A 17820-nucleotide genomic window follows, 5' to 3' on the forward strand; every position below is an offset into this window, starting at 1 on the left:
AAGTAAACTGGTCAGTTTTGTTGTTATCTGAGGAAACCCTTTTACAACTCTCTAAACTCACGTCATTTCATTTGCTTTTGCTTTCTTTAGAATGCATCTGGGATTTATGCAGAAATAGATGGAGCCAAAACTGAGCTGCAAGGGAAACTCTCCAACCTGAGTAACCTCGGTTATGACTTAGTCCAGGAAGCGACGGACCACGCATACAACCTTCAACGGGAAGCCGATGAGCTAAGCAGGTAACACCGCTGTTTTAGAAATGCAAACGTTTACACGGGCCAAGTGAGACATCTGTAGTCGGTTCCATACCAGAGTCACTAGGACGCAGCAAGTAGGTTGGGCTTCACTCGGCTTGATTGCTACTTGGTTTGTTAATTGTTTGCTCGGAGCCAGTCATCGGTTTTTTGCAATGGTTTCTGGGAGGCTTTCTTTTAAAAGTCTTTGAGACTAGAAACCTGTGCTCTAGGCAAGGGTGCAAAAGAAATCTGTTCCACAATAAGGAGACTGGGGCAAGAAATTAAATCCCTACACAGTGTGTAATTCAACCGTCATTACCTACTTATTTTATAACCAGAATTTACATTCTGTATCCAAATATCATAAGTCACTGGTTAGGAGTTAGCATCGTTGGCAACTGACTCCTGCTAAATACTCAACTTTCTTCAGTGTCCAGCAGGAAATGTTTAATTTAACTCCTGTTTAGAGAAAAAAAGAAGATCAATTGACAGTTTCCTTCACAGCACCTAGAAAAGAGTCACACACCCTTTGGCCACCTAGTTAATGGTAATTGAAATGTGCTGAAAGACTGGAATTGAATTCATGGCCCTGAAATAAGTAAGTCATGAGATCATTACAGAAGGCAGCACCTGGAAAGGTCAAGGGTAAGGGCCTAAGAATGACGTCCGTTCCAAATCCACGTCATCCTTTAATACTCCCTCACCATAAGTTTTAGACATTACTCCTGACTGAGTGGAGGGAGGGGGTGGCTTAGGGAATGAGAGAGAGGAAGGAAGGGAGAAAGAGAGGAGAAAGGTGAAGGGGAGAGGAGGGGAGTGGAAGAACAAGAGAAGAAGAGACAGAAAGCATGAAAGCTTAAAGCAATGACAGCACTGGTGTGCTACAGAGTTGTATTCAGTGTGGTGTTGTGTCCCTAAGAAGTGTACTTTGAAGGAAAGCAATAAAAGGGACTTAGATAAAACATCCGTTTTGTTGACATCGCAGATTGGTGATTAGTTTTGAGCCATCCTCTGACTCTCTCGGGATTCCTTCATCTTTACTGTGCCCAGGTCCCACTAGCAGGTACAGAGGGCACCCTTCTCTAACTCCCATTCTATAGTGGGGTTCTGGCAGGGTTCCGTGAAAGTTATTCATGTTTTACTGGCTCCACAGGCACAAATGTCAGCCAACCTGATGTTATGTTTCTGACTCAATCTCTTCATGGAAACATTCAAAATTTATAGACCTCCACCCTCAACATGTAAACATTGAAAATTCCTCAACCTTTATCTGGTGTACACACTTTTTTCTTTTATTTCTTTTTGTGGAGTAGGGAGCTTGTTTCGTTTTGTTACAAAGTCCCCCATAACTTAGACTGGCTTCCAACTCTGTATAAACAAAGTCACCATTAAATTTCTGATCCTCCTGCCTCTCCTTCCCAAGGGCTGGGATTACAAGTGTGTGCTGCTGTGCTGTTGTGTGCATTATTGGGGATCAAACCCAGGCTTTGTGCATCCTAGGTGCTTTGTATTTGTTTGTTTGGATTTCTTGGACAAGATCTCGGAGTCTTACTCTTCAGCCTAGACTGGCTTGAAACTCCTGCCTTTGCTTTCTGAATGCTGAGATTACTTTCCTCATATTTTACTCTTGATGCCATGTCTTAGGGGAGGTCCCAGGAAGGGAAGGTAGAGAGCATATGGAAGGGACACACCTTCATATAGCATGACTCTTGCCGTAACTGATTCTTTTCTCTATCAAAAACAAGCTGTTTCATGGCTACAATAAAATGAAGACAGTATCATTTTATTGTTTTCATTTTTTCATTCTTATTTGGAAAAATTAAAATGAACTATTTTTGTGGATCCTTACTCTGCCCATTGGGTAAGTCAGGCCTGCTACAGGGCAGATTGGCTGATGATTGAGTCAAACAATGAGAGAAGCAGCTAAGGAAATACAGAGGGAGTTGCTCAGCCTGGGCGCAAACAGGGCCAGACAGTGGAGGCTAAGAAAGAGTTCACTGTGCTCATCAGTTCTGTGATTGAAAAAGCACTGGGTAGGATCTGCAGTGTCCAATAGTCTAGGCATAGAAGGTCACCATTTGCAGGATAATGGTAAACAAAGTGATATTAGCTGTGAGTGTTTGGAATTCGGAGAAAGTAAGGAGCTACTGGACCTGAGAGTCAGCAAAACAGAGGAAGCAGGATGAGCTGTGAAGGTGAGAGTGTGTTTACATGATAGAGGATTACAAGTGTTGGTTAGCCAGGCATGGTGGTGCAGACCTTTAATCCTAGCACACAGGCAACAGAGGCCTGAGTTCAAGGCCAGCCTCATCCACATAGTGAGTTCCAGAACAACCAGGGCTATGTAGAGAGACCCTGCCTCAAATAGAGGGGGAGGGGAATTACGGGTCAGAAAAGTAAATGTTATAATACATTTTCTAAGTCCAGTTCAGAAATAGTTTAACTATAAATCCTGAAGTTCAGGAGATGCAAGCATAGGATGTCAATCATTTACACGGCGGGTCCTTGCTCTGCCTGTGTGAATCCTTAGAAGATATATGGCTATTCTCCTATGTATGTGAGAACACGTGTGTGACAGGTTCTCACGAGTGTTCCCTGAACCCTACCCGAACTCGGAAGGGATAAATGCAGAGAACATGGTGTTTCAGGACAGAGGGAAGGCTACGCTGAGCTGTGGCTGTCAGGGAATCAGACAGACCCTAGCCCACCACTGTGTGTGCCTGGCAAGCTCTGCAGCCTCCCCAGGGCTGGCCTTCTAGGGTGACAGCTGGGTCCCATGTAGGTAGCGGCATATGGCTTCTGGCCTATGTCCAACCTGCACCACTTAAATAAACCTTTGCAAAGAGGGGCAGGGGACACTTAAAATCACCATTCCTATTTTTAGCAGCTACTGCCAAGCAACAGCTGCCATGAGCCAAAGGGGATTGTGACACCTTTGGGGCAGTACAGGAAGATGGATGTGACTATAGTGTACCCCAGGAAGGGAGACTCGGGAAAACCTTCCAGGACAGGTGGCATTGAAAGGCAAAAACAAAAAAACGGGAAGGCAGCATCTGTGATCCCTGATGTACCAAAATGAAACCCTAAGTGTGGCCCCTGTTTCCTATGGAAGTGAGAAGGAGAAGTAACAAAATTGTTTACCGACAGAAATTTGCACAGTTCAGACATGAACGGGCTGGTGCAGAAGGCTTTGGCTGCATCAAATGTCTATGAGAATATCGCCAATTACGTCAGTGAAGCCAATGAAACAGCAGAACTCGCTCTGAATATCACTGATCGAATTTATGATGTGAGTACTCCTTCACCTCGGGGTTTGGCGGTTTATCACCTTTTCTTCTCCCCGTTTTGATGAACAGATTCCTACTGTCTTTCTTGTTTTTATATATAAAAATACCATTGTCTTGCTCTTATTAGCTGCCGCACTTCATTGTTCCCCACTTACTAGTCTTTCTTCTTTCCCTAAATACTCCCCTTCTGCTTTTGTGTGAGTGCATGTGTGTCTTAGAATATATATTAAGTATATAATACATATACATATACTATACTATATTCTATATAGATATACAGGGAATATATATCTATATACATGATGTTACATGTATACATGATGATACAATATAACATGTGTTGCATATATGTGAAATATATATTGTACATTGTATATTGTATATTGTGTGTTATATATTGTATTATGTATTATTTATTATATGTTATATGTTACATATAATATATATAATATATGTGTGTCTTGGTTTTCTATTATTCCTTAACCTTTGACGTTTCAATGAAAAATTTAAGTGTCAGAAAGGTCAGGAGCACTAAGGAAAGAGCACTGTGTCCCATAATGGTTTGGGTTTACAAGTTCATCCAGATGAGTCCAGTTTGCAAATGAGAGCTCCTTTGTAGATGCTATTTTCTTTGTTTCTCTGTTGGTTATTTAGTTTCTCTTTTTCTTTTTGTCAAAGCCTCCAAAGAAACCATTTTCAGGCAAGTGCTTCTTCTAAACATGCCTCTCTCTCTCTCTCCAATTCAATAATTACTTATCCAGTGGTTTCTTTTTGGCAAGCCTTGGCCACAGCATTCCCCGAGATTTGCTGAACTGTCCTGGGGGTAAGAGAGCTTAACTTTGAAAACACCAAGACATTGTTTTCTCCTCTCTCCCTTTATTCTTGGTTCTGAGCTATGAACGTGAAGCTATGTGAAGTTCATTTGGCATTTAGCAGATAAATGACATAATTTCAAATGACATCATTTCAACCTGAAAACCATGAGACGTTGGCATTTCTCCAGCTGTTCTTACCTCTCTGACCACTTGTTTTGCAGGCTGTGAGTGGGATTGACACGCAGGTCATTTACCATAAGGATGAAAGCGACAACCTTCTCAATCAAGCCAGAGAGTTGCAAGCAAAGGCAGATTCTAGTAAATATCTCATTTTCTCTTCCTTCTGCTTCGTAGCCACCTCTTATAAATATACACAGGTTTCTAAAACCTAGGCTTGAGGAATAAATAATATTTCGCTAAATAACATCAGTACTTTATAATCAAGCTACAAAACAGCATACATGACATTTCAAAGTAAATTATGATTCAAAAAGGGCTTCCATGTAGGGAAACTGCATGGAAACATCCTTACCCAGCATACGGTGGGAATTCCTACTAATCAAATGTGCTGGCTAATAGGAAGATAGTAATATTCAAGAAGATAAAGCCATAAAATGCACTAAACATGAAAACTATGTTCCCCACAATCTGATCTTCCATTAATCACCCAGAAGCACCTTTACAGTTTTAAAAGTCACTAAAGGGAGGCGGCGGCATCCCTGTGAGAGTCGGCTCGAGTAACTGCGTAACTCATCCCGGTGTGAGCTGACTGGGGTGACAAGGAATCACAAGCCACCGGGTGGGGTCTGCGCTGCTATAGCTTGTTTGCCACAGTGGGTAAGCCTAGAGGACACGTGCAAAGGCGATTTCCCCACTGCTCTGAAAGTGGGCACCCTGAGAATGGAACAGAGAAAGGGCACCGTGAAACACTGCCATCCCTCTAAACCTCGAGAGTAACAACTGCGTGGACCAAGGTTGTCATTTCTGACGTCATGAGCTCATCCCTAAGGCTATTTGCGCATTGGCTAGTAAGCTGGGAAGCATCTAGCGGATTTCTAGCAATCAGCTGAAAACAAGCTGAGTTTGAAATGGAGAACTCTATGAAATTTTATCAGATCGATTATTCTCAAGTCAGCCACAAGTTATCTTTTTGTCCTCCTCTGGAAAAAAAATTAGAGAAATGATCGCACTTTGATTTTCATATTCTGCATGCTTAGTAACAAAGCAATTGATATTTTATGCTTTCTAGATAGCCAGAGATCGTAAGAATGCTATTAAGTTTCTCTGTCCTAATTTATTACAGAATTCAGATTAATGTCTTATAGAGCTAATTCTGAATATGCTTTCTGGAAATTGATAAGAATGCTAGCAGTAAAGAATTAGGATGCCACCAAGCAGTTGGTGGTGCATGCCTTTAATTCCCAGCACCCGGGAGGCAGAGGCAGGAGGATTTCTGAGTTCAAGGCCAGCCTGGTCTACAGAGTGAGTTCCAGGACAGCCAGGGCTACACAGAGAAACCCTGTCTTGGAAAAAAAAAAAAAGAATTAGGATGTCAACAGCAAACTATTTTAAAAGCTAAGTGCTGGGAAATCTGTGTGATGGTTTTGTTTGTTGTGTGGGGAGGGCCAGCATATAGCAATCCTTACAATCTAGTCTTTTAAGCATTCTATTCTGCTTGCAGATTCTGCCCATGTATTCTCAGTGAATCCTATCATTACTGAGTCACTGGGCCTCCTGAAAACTACCTTCCTGTCTAGAAATAGCATGTCCTCTGAGTCCCACATCTGATATCCAATAAGTTCCTTTATCAATAAGTTCCTTTATCATCTTCTTCAACTGTTTGGCAGATCTGGTCACATATTTGATAATCTGTTTTGGGTTAAGTTCCTTCCCATGTACAAAGGACAACATAAAGGAGTTAGGGCCATGTGAGTGGCCCTAAACGTGACAGGATTCTCTCCTTTGGGCAATAAGGACATTTGTGATATGAGTTCTGGTTTTCATGTAGTCAGCTACAGTCTAATTCCAGGTCAGTGTTTCTGATTTTCAAATGGCTTCCTGTGATGAGTAATCGTCACTTCTCAGCTGTCTTTTTCATTGTCTGTAACAAAGGCTGAACAATCTGGAATAAACTTTAGAAAATGCAGTTTGCCACAATCTTCTGGAAAGATGGTAGTTTCGTCCATCAGGAGCACTTTCAGCAAAGCATTCCTTTATAAAATACATTCTCCTCATATTGTTAGCAAGGAATCCTAAACACAGAGTTAAATAAAGTAGCATTGAATGCAGTCACAGGCCTCAAAACAGAAACTGTATCTGCCATATCTGAAAACAGAAACGTAAAAGAAAAAATGGAGCTGGGTGGTGGTAGCACATGCCTTTAATCCTAGTACTTGGGAGGCAGAGGCAGGCAGATTTCTGAGTTCAAGGCCAGCCTGGTCTACAGAGTGAGTTCCAGGACAGCCAGGGCTACACAGAGAAACCCTGTCTCAAAAAACCAAAAAAAGAAAAAAAGAAAAAATGGGAAGGGATGTTCATTGTCACTAAAAAGTATGTTAAGTCACTCTTGGAATGCTCAAGAGTGAGAAGGTGCCCCAGGGGTGGGGGATGTGGGTTTTAGAAGCCCACTGTAGGAAACAGAAGGGAAGAAGTGAGGCAACTCACTAATTCTCAAGAAATATAAACGACTAGTTACTGGGAAAGCTGGTCTTCCATTCAGATAAAGAGACACAACTTCCCAGCCCACTAGGATTTGCTCAAGAATAATCCCAGTTTGGAAATCATACCCAGAGCATATTTTTGAGGGGAAAAAAACATAAAACAAAAACAAAACAAACAAACAAAACCAAAATCCTTTCACAAATGATACACAGAGTAAGTTAACGTGGACATTTAACCTGGAGGCCCCAGGAAGACGCCTCCAGGCTCCCTGTGAATTCTTTCAAAATCTTAGAGAAGGAAGAACCACCTTACAAACACTTAGAGATGATAGCGAAACAAATGCGTTCCAACTTTTCCTATAAAAGCCAACTAAATGTAAATATCAAAATCTTAGTAGGTCATAGAAAGGAGAAATGCAAGCCAAGTTCTCTTACAGACACAGAAGTCCTAACCAGCCAGGTGTGGTGGTTCATGCCTGTAATCTCAGCATTCAGGGGGCTGCTGAAGCAGGAGGTTGACTACAAAGCCAAGGCCAGCTTAGACCAGAGAATAAGACCCCAGCTCAAAAAAACAAATTTTAGCAAATTAAGTCCACTATGTATAGAAGTGAAGATGAATTTATAACAGGATTTCAAAGGTAGTTTAACATTTAAAATATTGTAGCCCACCATATTTACAAACTGTAGGAGAAAATTCATATGATCATGTCACTATCCACAGGAAATCTTTTTTATTTACTTTCTCTCTTTTCTCTCTATATGTAATTAATATATATATATATGGAGAATTCTACAACATGTATCTATGTGACATATATATATATATATATATACACATATATACATATATATGTAGCCATATACTTCCCCTTCTCCAACTCCTCCCAGATCACCCCTTCCTACCACTTCACTTCATTAATAAAACAGCACCCATCCAATATTTTTAAACTCTTAGTAAACAGAGAACAGAAGGAAATTTCCATAATCTAATAAAGAATAATCAAGTAATATCCAGCAAACATGTTCATAATAAAATATGAAAAGGCTTTTCCAATGAGACTGCAAACAAAGACAGGCTATACCCATTACCGATTCTATACATAAACATCTAGCTTAGTTTTTTCATTAAAAAAAAAACCCTGGAAATTAGCATTTAAAAATAACACTGTTTTCAACAGCATCAAATATCAAGGGGAAAAATTAATATAATTCAATAAGCATGGCACATATAAAACTAGAGCATAAAACTGAATAAAGATGCCCAGTAGCAGAACACAGTATTTTGTACAATATGTTTTAAAATACAAATAAAATACTTAAGTAGAAGTTTAAAAAAAGCATTAGATACCATATTCACTGGGAGACCCAAATGTTGTGAAATAGACAATTCTACTCCATGTGCCTTAGTCAGGGTTTCTATTCCTGCACAAACATCGTGACCAAGAAGCAAGTTGGGAAGGAAAGGGTTTATTCACCTTCCATGCTGCTGTTCATCACTAAAGGAAGTCAGGACTGGAACTCAAGCAGGTCAGGAAGCAGGAGCTGATGCAGAGGCCATGGAAGGATGTTCCTTACTGGCTTGCTTCCCCTGGCTTGCTCTTTTATAGAACCCTACCAGCCCAGGGATGGCACCACCCATGATGGGCCCTCCCCACCTTGATCACTAATTGAGAAAATGCCCCACAGCTGGCTCTCATGGAGGCACTTCCCCAACTGAAGCTCCTTTCTCTGTGATAACTCCAGCCTGTGTCAAGTTGGCACACAAAACCAGCCAATACACCATGTATCTATAGGTGCAAAACAATGAAACAATGTAACACTGTAGATATATAGATAGACTAATTCTGGAATTTCCTCGAGAACAGAGAGAAAATTCCAGTAGCCAGTCTTGAAAACTAAGAGCAAAGAATCTAAATTGTACCATGCGTGAGCAGCACTGAATGGACTGAGCGGCTGCGTCTGTACGTTTATATGTATGATACATTAACGTATGGTGATATGTATAATAGTATATATGATAATTAATCAATGACAAACAGAACACTAGAGATGATGTGTGAAAGGAAGAAGGCCTGGGGGTAGAGGAAGGGAACAGTGAGGAGGGTCAGCACGTGATAATACAGGATTGAAGATGATAAAAGGATATTATATACATGTGTGGAATGTCACAATTAAATCCATTGTTTTTTGCAATTGGAAGACGCTGATGAAAATGAAAAAAGATATCAAGGCATGACTTGATAGATATCAAAACAAATATATTAAAAAATCATAGTACTTTGTCATGTCATTGAGGGGAATTTAAAATGACACAATATTTTCACTCACGGGTACATACCCTCCAGCACGCACACACAACACACACACACACACACACGCACACACACACGCACACGCACACGCACACGCACACATAGTTAAAAATAAAATAAATCTTTCCAAAGTGAAGGGAAAGATGGTCATCAGGTAAGAGGACAAACTGTTTTGCAGAGGATACAAGCTTGACTCCCTCTGGTGGCTCACAGTTTATAACAGGCTCCTGGGGAGCCAATGCCCTCTGCTGGCCTCTGTGAGCATATACAGTAACATACACATACCCCCACAGAGACACAAACATATACACATAAATAAAAATAAAATAAATCTTTAAAGTTAGATAATGGCAGACAGAGATTGAATTCCAAATAGTGGTGATCTCTGTCTAATCTTACAGAGTCCACAGGAGCCTGGCAAGTGCTCATAATGTTGTCTTGATGGCGCCCCTGTGGCTGTATTTTGTGTTCACTGTATGAAAATTCACCAAGCTGTGCATATAATGTCTGTGCCATGTCTTAGATACATGACATATAAAAATTATATCGAGAGAACTGAGATGGGGATAGTCAGATTCTCTTATAACCATGCATCATCATATAGACTGATATTTTTTACTATATCATTTGTAAATTGAGATTTACAAATTGGATTTTATAAATTGGAGATTAGTTACAGCCTGGCTGTCTCTAGAAAAAAAATTAGCATCGTGGCATACTAAGTCACTCCCAACCAGTGTCACTAGTCTCCTGCTATCTTGTACCTCTTATTCTAAATGCCATTTTCCAGAACTAACCATCGGTTTCTACGGGGCTAGAGTAGTACATCTGTGTCCAGTACACAAGTCAGAGGTCATGCTGCCGAGATGGAGACTTCCTTCAGGCACCATGGACCACCTGATACTTTCCTCTGCTTCTTCTCAGGCAATGATGAAGCAGTGGCTGACACCAGCAGGCGTGTGGGAGGAGCCCTGTGGAGGAAGGGTGCCCTCAGAGACAGACTGAACGATGCTGTTAAACAACTACAGGCAGCAGAGAGAGGTAAGGATCCAGAACTTCAAGGTTCTGCGTGTTTATCCTCTGGTGTAAAACAACCGTTCGTTACTTTCCAAGAACTACCCTTAAAAATAAAGCTGTAACCATAACACGTAGAGGTGAGCATTAAATGAAAAGAGTCTTCTTCCCGTCTTTGCTCTGTGCCTGCACGCATATGCCTGCACGTGTTTGTGTACGATTGTGCTATTCGTACTGCTTGGATACCTCTCTTGTAGACAGTAGTCCTTGCTTACAGCATGCCCTAATTTGGTCATTGGCCTTCTCCATGGTAACTATCATCCCTCTGTTAGATGTCAAGTTGTTCTTATCAAATAAGCATGGAGATCAATGTGCCAAGTAGAGAAACAAAAGTGTTTCTCTTGCCTGTTTTGGGACTCAACGTGTCTTGAAAGGCTGTGATTGGACGCAGATGTGCCCTCTAGAGTATAGCAAAAGTTAAGACACCTCTGCTGGATATGTGTGTTGTGCTGTCATGAGCCGGCCTCGGAACTCAGGAGCCCTGGCCAGGGGAGTGCGCATGCGCTGAAAAGCCTGAGCAGAGCTATAGGTGACTGGAGTTTGCTGGGCTCGGTTCTGTGGAGATCAGAGTCATGGTTTACCTTCAAGCTGAAGAGAACCCAGAGGTTTGTCACGGCTGGGAAACTTCCTCCAGTGGGTGCAGCTGATAGGAGGGAGATCCAGGATTCCAACCAATATCCAGCAGGATCCGGAGCACAAAAGTTAAAGTGTTTCTTTACTTTAAAAACTTGCAGTTAAAATATCAACTAAGTACTTTTATTACAAAAGTATCACATTACCCTTATATAAAAAGAAAGTGAAAACCCACATTAGAAGTAGGGGAAAGGAGGAATAATCACCTATAATACTATCATTTAGAAAAAAAATCTGTAGTTGTAAAAAGTGCAGTAAGTTTTTATCTGTGGGTATAATGTATGCCTCTGTGTGTGAGAGAGAGAGAGAAAGAGAGAGGGGGAAGAAAGGGAGAGAGAGAGAGAGAGAGAGAGAGAGAGAGAGAGAGAGAGAGAGAGAGGGAGGGAGGGAGAGAGAGAGAGCACAACACCTCAGGTATTGGTCTTCACTGTCTGTGCTGTTTAAAACAAGGTCTCTAGTTCCTGGAACTCACTATGTGAACCAGGCTGGCCTTGAGTCTCCTACCTCTACCTCAAGACTGAGATTACAGATATGTTTCACTACACCTGGCTGTTTTATTGTTTCTGTAAGATAGGGGTCTGCTCATGTAGCCATGGCTGGCCTAGAACTTAACATGTACCCTAGCTAGACTGGCCTCAAACTTGTGGTAATCCTTGCTGCCCCCTGCTGGTCCACAAGCTTCTAGGGACACTCCTGTCTCTGCTTGTCAACTTGCTATAGAGAATTGGCTTACAGATGTGCTCTGCTACTTCTGACCTCACGTGGCTTCTGGGAAATCCCATCCCAAATATGTAACAATTTTTTAGTGAAACTTGGATCTTAACATTAGATCTTTTCTGAACCATGTTTTGCTTTTGTAAAAGGCTTTTTCTTAACAATTGACTTCTGTTCTAAATGTAGCATCATTTTTACAGAAAGAGTTCTTGTATAAGAAATTACTTTTCCGTAAAAGGTTTTTATGGTGAAGTTCAGATGTGAATGTCATAGAAGCTGGAACTTCATGTGCATTTTCTGTCACTTTCTGTCACACCAGATTGCTAACCTAAAGAAATACTAAGGTTTCTTATTGCTCCTGCTGATTGTTGTTATTGGTTTGGTTTTATAATTCGCTTCCTAATTTTAAAACATTTTAGGTAAACATTTTGGAATTATGGGGACTGCAGAGTCTTACCAACTCATATCAATGCCATTTATTATATTCCCCTAACCTAAAGAAATACTAAGGTTTCTTATTGCTCCTGCTGATTGTTGTTATTGGTTTGGTTTTATAATTCGCTTCCTAATTTTAAAACATTTTAGGTAAACATTTTGGAATTATGGGGACTGCAGAGTCTTACCAACTCATATCAATGCCATTTATTATATTCCGGTTCTTATAACTTATAACGCAGTCATCATATATTTAAACATCTTAGTCTCCTTTCAATGCCCAAAATTTGAGGTCCATTTCACCCCAGTGTTTGAAATGCCATCCATCCATCCGTGCTCTCCAGTCAATGAAGCATCCCTCTGCTCTGTGTGCAGGAGACGCCCACCAGCGCCTGGGCCAGTCCAAACTCATCATTGAGGAAGCTAACAAGACAACAATGGCCGTCCAAGAGGTCACCACACCGATGGCTAACAACCTCAGCAGCTGGTCACAGAACCTGCAGACTTTTGACTCTTCTGCATATAACACTGCAGTGGACTCCGCCCGGGACGCAGGTATCTCCTGCAAGCTTCACCATCTTGCCTGCCTGAAGAGTTGGCCATTAAACTCTACAAAGCTTTTGATGAGATTAAAAAATAGTGTGCACCATTTGCCTTTTAGGTTGGAAGGCTGTAGAAATTAGAAAGAGAAATATTTTACTCTGCTCATCTATGTGTTTACCTAGAGTCTAGATTTATCTATGTACCTACATGAAATAGACATAAATTGGCCTGGAGATAGGGCTCAGTGGTTAAGAGCACTGGCTGCTCCTCCAGAGGTCTTGAATTTAATTCCCAGCAACCACATGACGGCTCATAACCATCTATAATGGGGTCTGCATGCAGGTATACATGCAGATAGACTAAATAAATACATCTTTTTAAAAAAGAAAAATATACATAAATTTACAGATAGGTACATTGGTACAAGTAATTCTATAGTTAAATTGATGGAAGTGTTTTTTTAATACATGGCAGCAGTTATAATAGTAGCAAATATCCTTATCAATGTTAAGACAAAAGTTTAGCACAAAAGTTTAATCAAATGTTAGAGTAAATAACTTAAGAGGAAAAAATCTAGTAAATGATATTGATCTAACTCACATTCATATTCTGCTTGCTTGAGTGAATCAAATTATTGCCAAAAATTGCCAACTATGTGTCTTGGGCAATTCACATATACAATTTTATAGCAGTGACAATGATATCTATTAATGTCTACCTAATGTAATTTGGTATATGTAGTTTAAAAATCACATAATAACAGAGAATTTCCTTTTCCATGCTCACGTTTTTATTCAAAATCTTCATAATCTCTTGGATATCAGTGTCTACCACTGTCATGACAAACTGTGATGGGATTGTTAGTCATTCTCTACAAACCATACTCCAGAGTAGCTTTACACAAAACCTCTCAACTCAAAATAGTCGTGAACCCATAGCTGATCCTTCCAAGGGTTGGGGACTGTTCTGTGTTATTCAGTATTTGCATTGATTTCTCTGTTTTGAATTAATTTTCATCTTTCATTTGTACTATTGAGTTCTCTGTCTTAGTTATGGTTTCTATGCTGTGAAGAGACACCATGACCAAGGCAACTCTTATAAAGGAAAACATTTCATTGCCGCTGGCTTACAGGTTCAGAGGTTCAGAAAGCATGGCAGCACCCAGGTAGACTTAGTGATGGAGGAGCTGAGGCTCACACTGCATAAAACTTGAGTGTGGGAGACCTCAAAGCCCACCTCCACAGTGACACACTTCCCCCAACAAGGACACACCTCCTAATAGTGCCACTCCCTCTGGGACAAGCGTGAAACAGATGAGTCTCTGAGGGCCATTCCTATTCAAACCACCATGTTGTCATAATAAGCACCAAAGCTGGCACTGACTGAAATTGTCTCAAGCTACTGTGTTTTTCTCAAATAGTGTTTGGTGATATAAAACAAAGTAAATTAAGCAACATATCATAATGTAAGAGACTTTAGAAAGAATCTATATGAAGAGAGTGAGAAGTCTGTGTTGTATACCTTTCCATCAGCAGGTGGGATCTTGCTTGCCATGTCCCCTTGCCTGGGTCCTCATCAGAGGCTGCAAAGCTGCCCTATCTCTCTATGGCAAAGGCAACTTCGGCTTCATGTTCCTGGTTTCCTCTGTCTAACTCCATCTCCACTGTAACAGCAGCCGCAGCAGTGTACATCAGTAAAATCCTTTTCACCTGTTGTATCAGTCCATATTATAGACATGTGGAACCTAAGCTATATGACTAAAGGAACATCTGTATGTTTGTCATGAAGCCTGCCCTTTAGAATGTACGCTGCAAGTCAGCATGCACCACATTCCACTCATAAATCAATATGTGCTCTAAATGTCACAGAAAAGAACAGAATGGATTATGCCTTGAGCTCTGCTATTAATTTTGTAAGGTTAAAATTGATGCCCATCGATCTACCAGAGGGAACATGTTTGCTGGACCTCACCTGATTTTTAAAATAGAATTAAATATTCAAATGACCCGTTTTCCTTATTCCAGTGAGAAATCTCACCGAGGTTGTCCCCCAGCTACTGGATCAGCTTCGTACTGTGGAGCAGAAGCGGCCTGCAAGCAACGTTTCTGCCAGCATCCAGAGGATCCGAGAGCTCATTGCTCAGACCAGGAGTGTCGCCAGCAAGGTATGTGGTGAGAGGTGTCATCGGATACCTGGGAATGATGGGAAATGAGTCTGAACTCCAGGGAATGATGGGAAATGAGGCTGAGCTCCAGAGAATGATGGGAAATGAGGCTGAGCTCCAGGGGATCATGGGAAATGAGGCTGAGCTCCAGGGAATCATGGGAAATGAGGCTGAGCTCCAGGGAATCATGGGAAATGAGGCTGAGCTCCAGGGAATCATGGGACATGATGCTGAGCTCCAGGGAATCATGGGAAATGATGCTGAGCTCCAGGGAATGATGGGAAATGACGCTAAGCTCCAGGGAATGGTGCAAAATGATGCTGAACTACAGGGAATGATGGGAAATTACTCTGAGCTCTAACCCCTGAGGCCTTTCACCTTCCTATTATGTTAGTTACTAGAGTCACCTGAGAAGCTTTGGAAAGGTAGGGTCTGGTGGCATATGACTATAGTCCAAGCACTCAGAGGCAAAGGGAATAAGAGACCACAGCAAGTTCAAGGCCAGCTTCACCTACAGCAAGTTCCCAGCCACTGGTCTTCTTGGCAAGATTATATCTCAGGAAACATGCAAATAAAGAAGTCTTTTAAAAAGTAAACCAAGGAAGGCTTGCATTCATCATCTTTTAAGTCACATGGTTATCCAAATATGGAACCAGAATTAACCACAAAGTTCTAGTCTGAAAAGTTCATAAACAACAGAAACCCATTTAAGCTTCAATCAAAACACTCAACTCAATGTTAGAATTACTCATTTTTAATTGCTGTGTTACTACAGTTAATATATGGAATAGTCTTGTCCATCTACCCATCTGCCTATCTGCCCATCTGCAAAATTTTACACATATTATGTGAAAGTTTTATTGATTGCTCTGCAAACTTAACCAAGGAATCACAAGTGGAAGAAAACTAAGCAAAGGTGGACATCTGAGGTTTTGTCACAGAGGCCACCAAGCAATGAGACACCTGGAGCCAGCATTGTCAGAGCAGGTCCTGACCCAATTCACATCCCCAAGTGCCAGAAGAGGACTCGTGCTTGGGCCTCTCTTTAATTTGTTTTTATTGATTTATAGATCAGACTTACTTTTTACAACCAAATTATGTGGCTTTATTTTCTCAATTAAGAATTTCACCAAAACTAGCCTGACATAGTGATACATAACTTTAGTCCTAGCACCCAATAGGCAGAGGCAGGTGGATCTCAGAGTCTGAGCCAGCCTGGTCTACAGAATAAGTTCCAGGACAGCCAGGGCTACACGGAAACCTGTCTTAAGAAAAAACCCTGTCTTAAGAAGAAAAAAAAGGAAGGAGGAGGAGTAAAAGGAGGAGGAGTAAGAGGAGGAGGAGGAAAGAAGAAGAAGAAGAGGAGGAGGAGGAGGAGGAGGAGGAGGAGAAGAGAAGAAGGAAGAGAAGAGAAGAAGAAGAAGAAGAAGAAGAAGAAGAAGAAGAAGAAGAAGAGAAGAAGAAGAAGAAGAAGAAGAGAAGAAGAGGAAGAAGAAGAAGAAGAAGAAGAAGAAGAAGAAGAAGAAGAAGAAGAAGAAGAAGAAGAAGAAGAAGAGGAGGAGGAGGAGGAGGAGGAGGAGGAGGAGGAGGAAGAGGAGGAGGAGGAGGAGGAGGAAGAGGAGGAGGAAGAGGAGGAGGAGGAAGAGGAGGAGGAAGAGGAGGAGGAGGAAGAGGAGGAGGAGGAAGAGGAAGAGAAGGAGGAAGAGGAGGAGGAAGAGGAGGAGGAAGAGGAAGAAGGAGAAGAAGAAGAAGGGGAAGGGGAAGGAGAAGGAAAGAAAGAAAGAAAGAAAGAAAGAAAGAAAGAAAGAAAGAAAGAAAGAAAGAAAGAAAGAAAGAAAGAAAGAAAGAAAATTATACTACAGCAAACATACACCCAGGGACTCATAGAAACAAGAATAAGAAATCAGTTGTTGTACAGTGCTGTGGCTTATTCTTGGTAATTACATGTGACTTTTGAGCACTATGTAATAAAGGCTCCTGCGTTATGAATTACCTTATTTGGATAGCTCTGTGAATATTTCATAACATATTATCCTAAAAATACATCAAGAAATGACATTTTAAGCTGAGTGTGGTGGCACGCGCCTATAATCGCAGAAATGGGGGGGGGGGAGGTGAGACAGAGGATTAGAGGTTTAAAGCCATCCTGAAGGCATGAGAAATTTCTAGGACAATGCAGTGAAACTATCTAAAAGAGAAAAAACAAGAGGCATCTTAAAACAAAGTTTCGTTAGTGCTTTCTTGGTGATAGAGTTCAATATAATTTATATTGAGTTATAACATTAGAGTCCTGATCACAAAAAAAAGTCATTTTCTAAAGACAAGAGTGCCTAGCCACTGGGCACTCTCTCATCTTCAAAGGAGATGCTTTCTCTCGCAGCCTTCTCAGACTCTCAGTTCCACCGGTGGCCTCAGTCCCACACGCTGCCTGATTGACTGTTGGGATGTATCGATCTCTACTCCACAGACAACAGACGGAGACAGCCGTGCCCCAAGCACTGGGGAATGGAATCTCAAGCTAGCTGTCTATCCACATCAGCCCAATCAATATCTGCTGATGTAAATACACCTAATTATTCAGAAGGGTTTGTACAGACAGCGTGGGTAGACTTGTTGTCAAATGCCCTAAAACTCCTTCACAAGTCAAATCAGCTCCTGGTGTTATCTTGGGCCTCTCAGAGCCGTGCTGAATTGGGGCTTTGCCTTTCTGAGACACATCACAGGAAATGCTTAAGGAACTTATTACAACTTTTATAAGGCTAGAGACAAGGGCTAGAAGGTGTTTTGCGTCTTCCGTCTTATTTCTCACCTCCAGTCTATTATGCCATTTTACAGAACACTATTGAGTGGGTAACATAGGACGGCCTAGTTATTAAGTGAAATGGCATATGTCAAAGTTAGAGGCTGTGCCAGGACCCTGACTGTGCAGGTGTGGATGGGGATATTG

The 17820-nt window shown here is 41.3% G+C and overlaps 1 protein-coding gene across 1 annotated transcript in view; it reads left to right on the top strand.

Annotated features, from left to right (window-relative positions):
* Positions 1 to 17820, top strand: part of Lama4 (laminin subunit alpha 4) — a 149630-nt gene that overhangs the window by 91742 nt on the left and 40068 nt on the right. Inside the window, exons 13-18 of the mRNA XM_052163517.1 lie at positions 91 to 239; positions 3384 to 3525; positions 4560 to 4656; positions 10235 to 10351; positions 12542 to 12721; positions 14734 to 14873. Coding sequence (XP_052019477.1) covers positions 91 to 239; positions 3384 to 3525; positions 4560 to 4656; positions 10235 to 10351; positions 12542 to 12721; positions 14734 to 14873 — 825 coding nt within the window. The remainder of the gene's footprint in view (positions 1 to 90; positions 240 to 3383; positions 3526 to 4559; positions 4657 to 10234; positions 10352 to 12541; positions 12722 to 14733; positions 14874 to 17820) is intronic.

The sequence above is a fragment of the Apodemus sylvaticus genome, chromosome 19 (genome assembly GCF_947179515.1).
Source record: "Apodemus sylvaticus chromosome 19, mApoSyl1.1, whole genome shotgun sequence".
Taxonomy (NCBI): Eukaryota; Metazoa; Chordata; class Mammalia; order Rodentia; family Muridae; genus Apodemus; species Apodemus sylvaticus.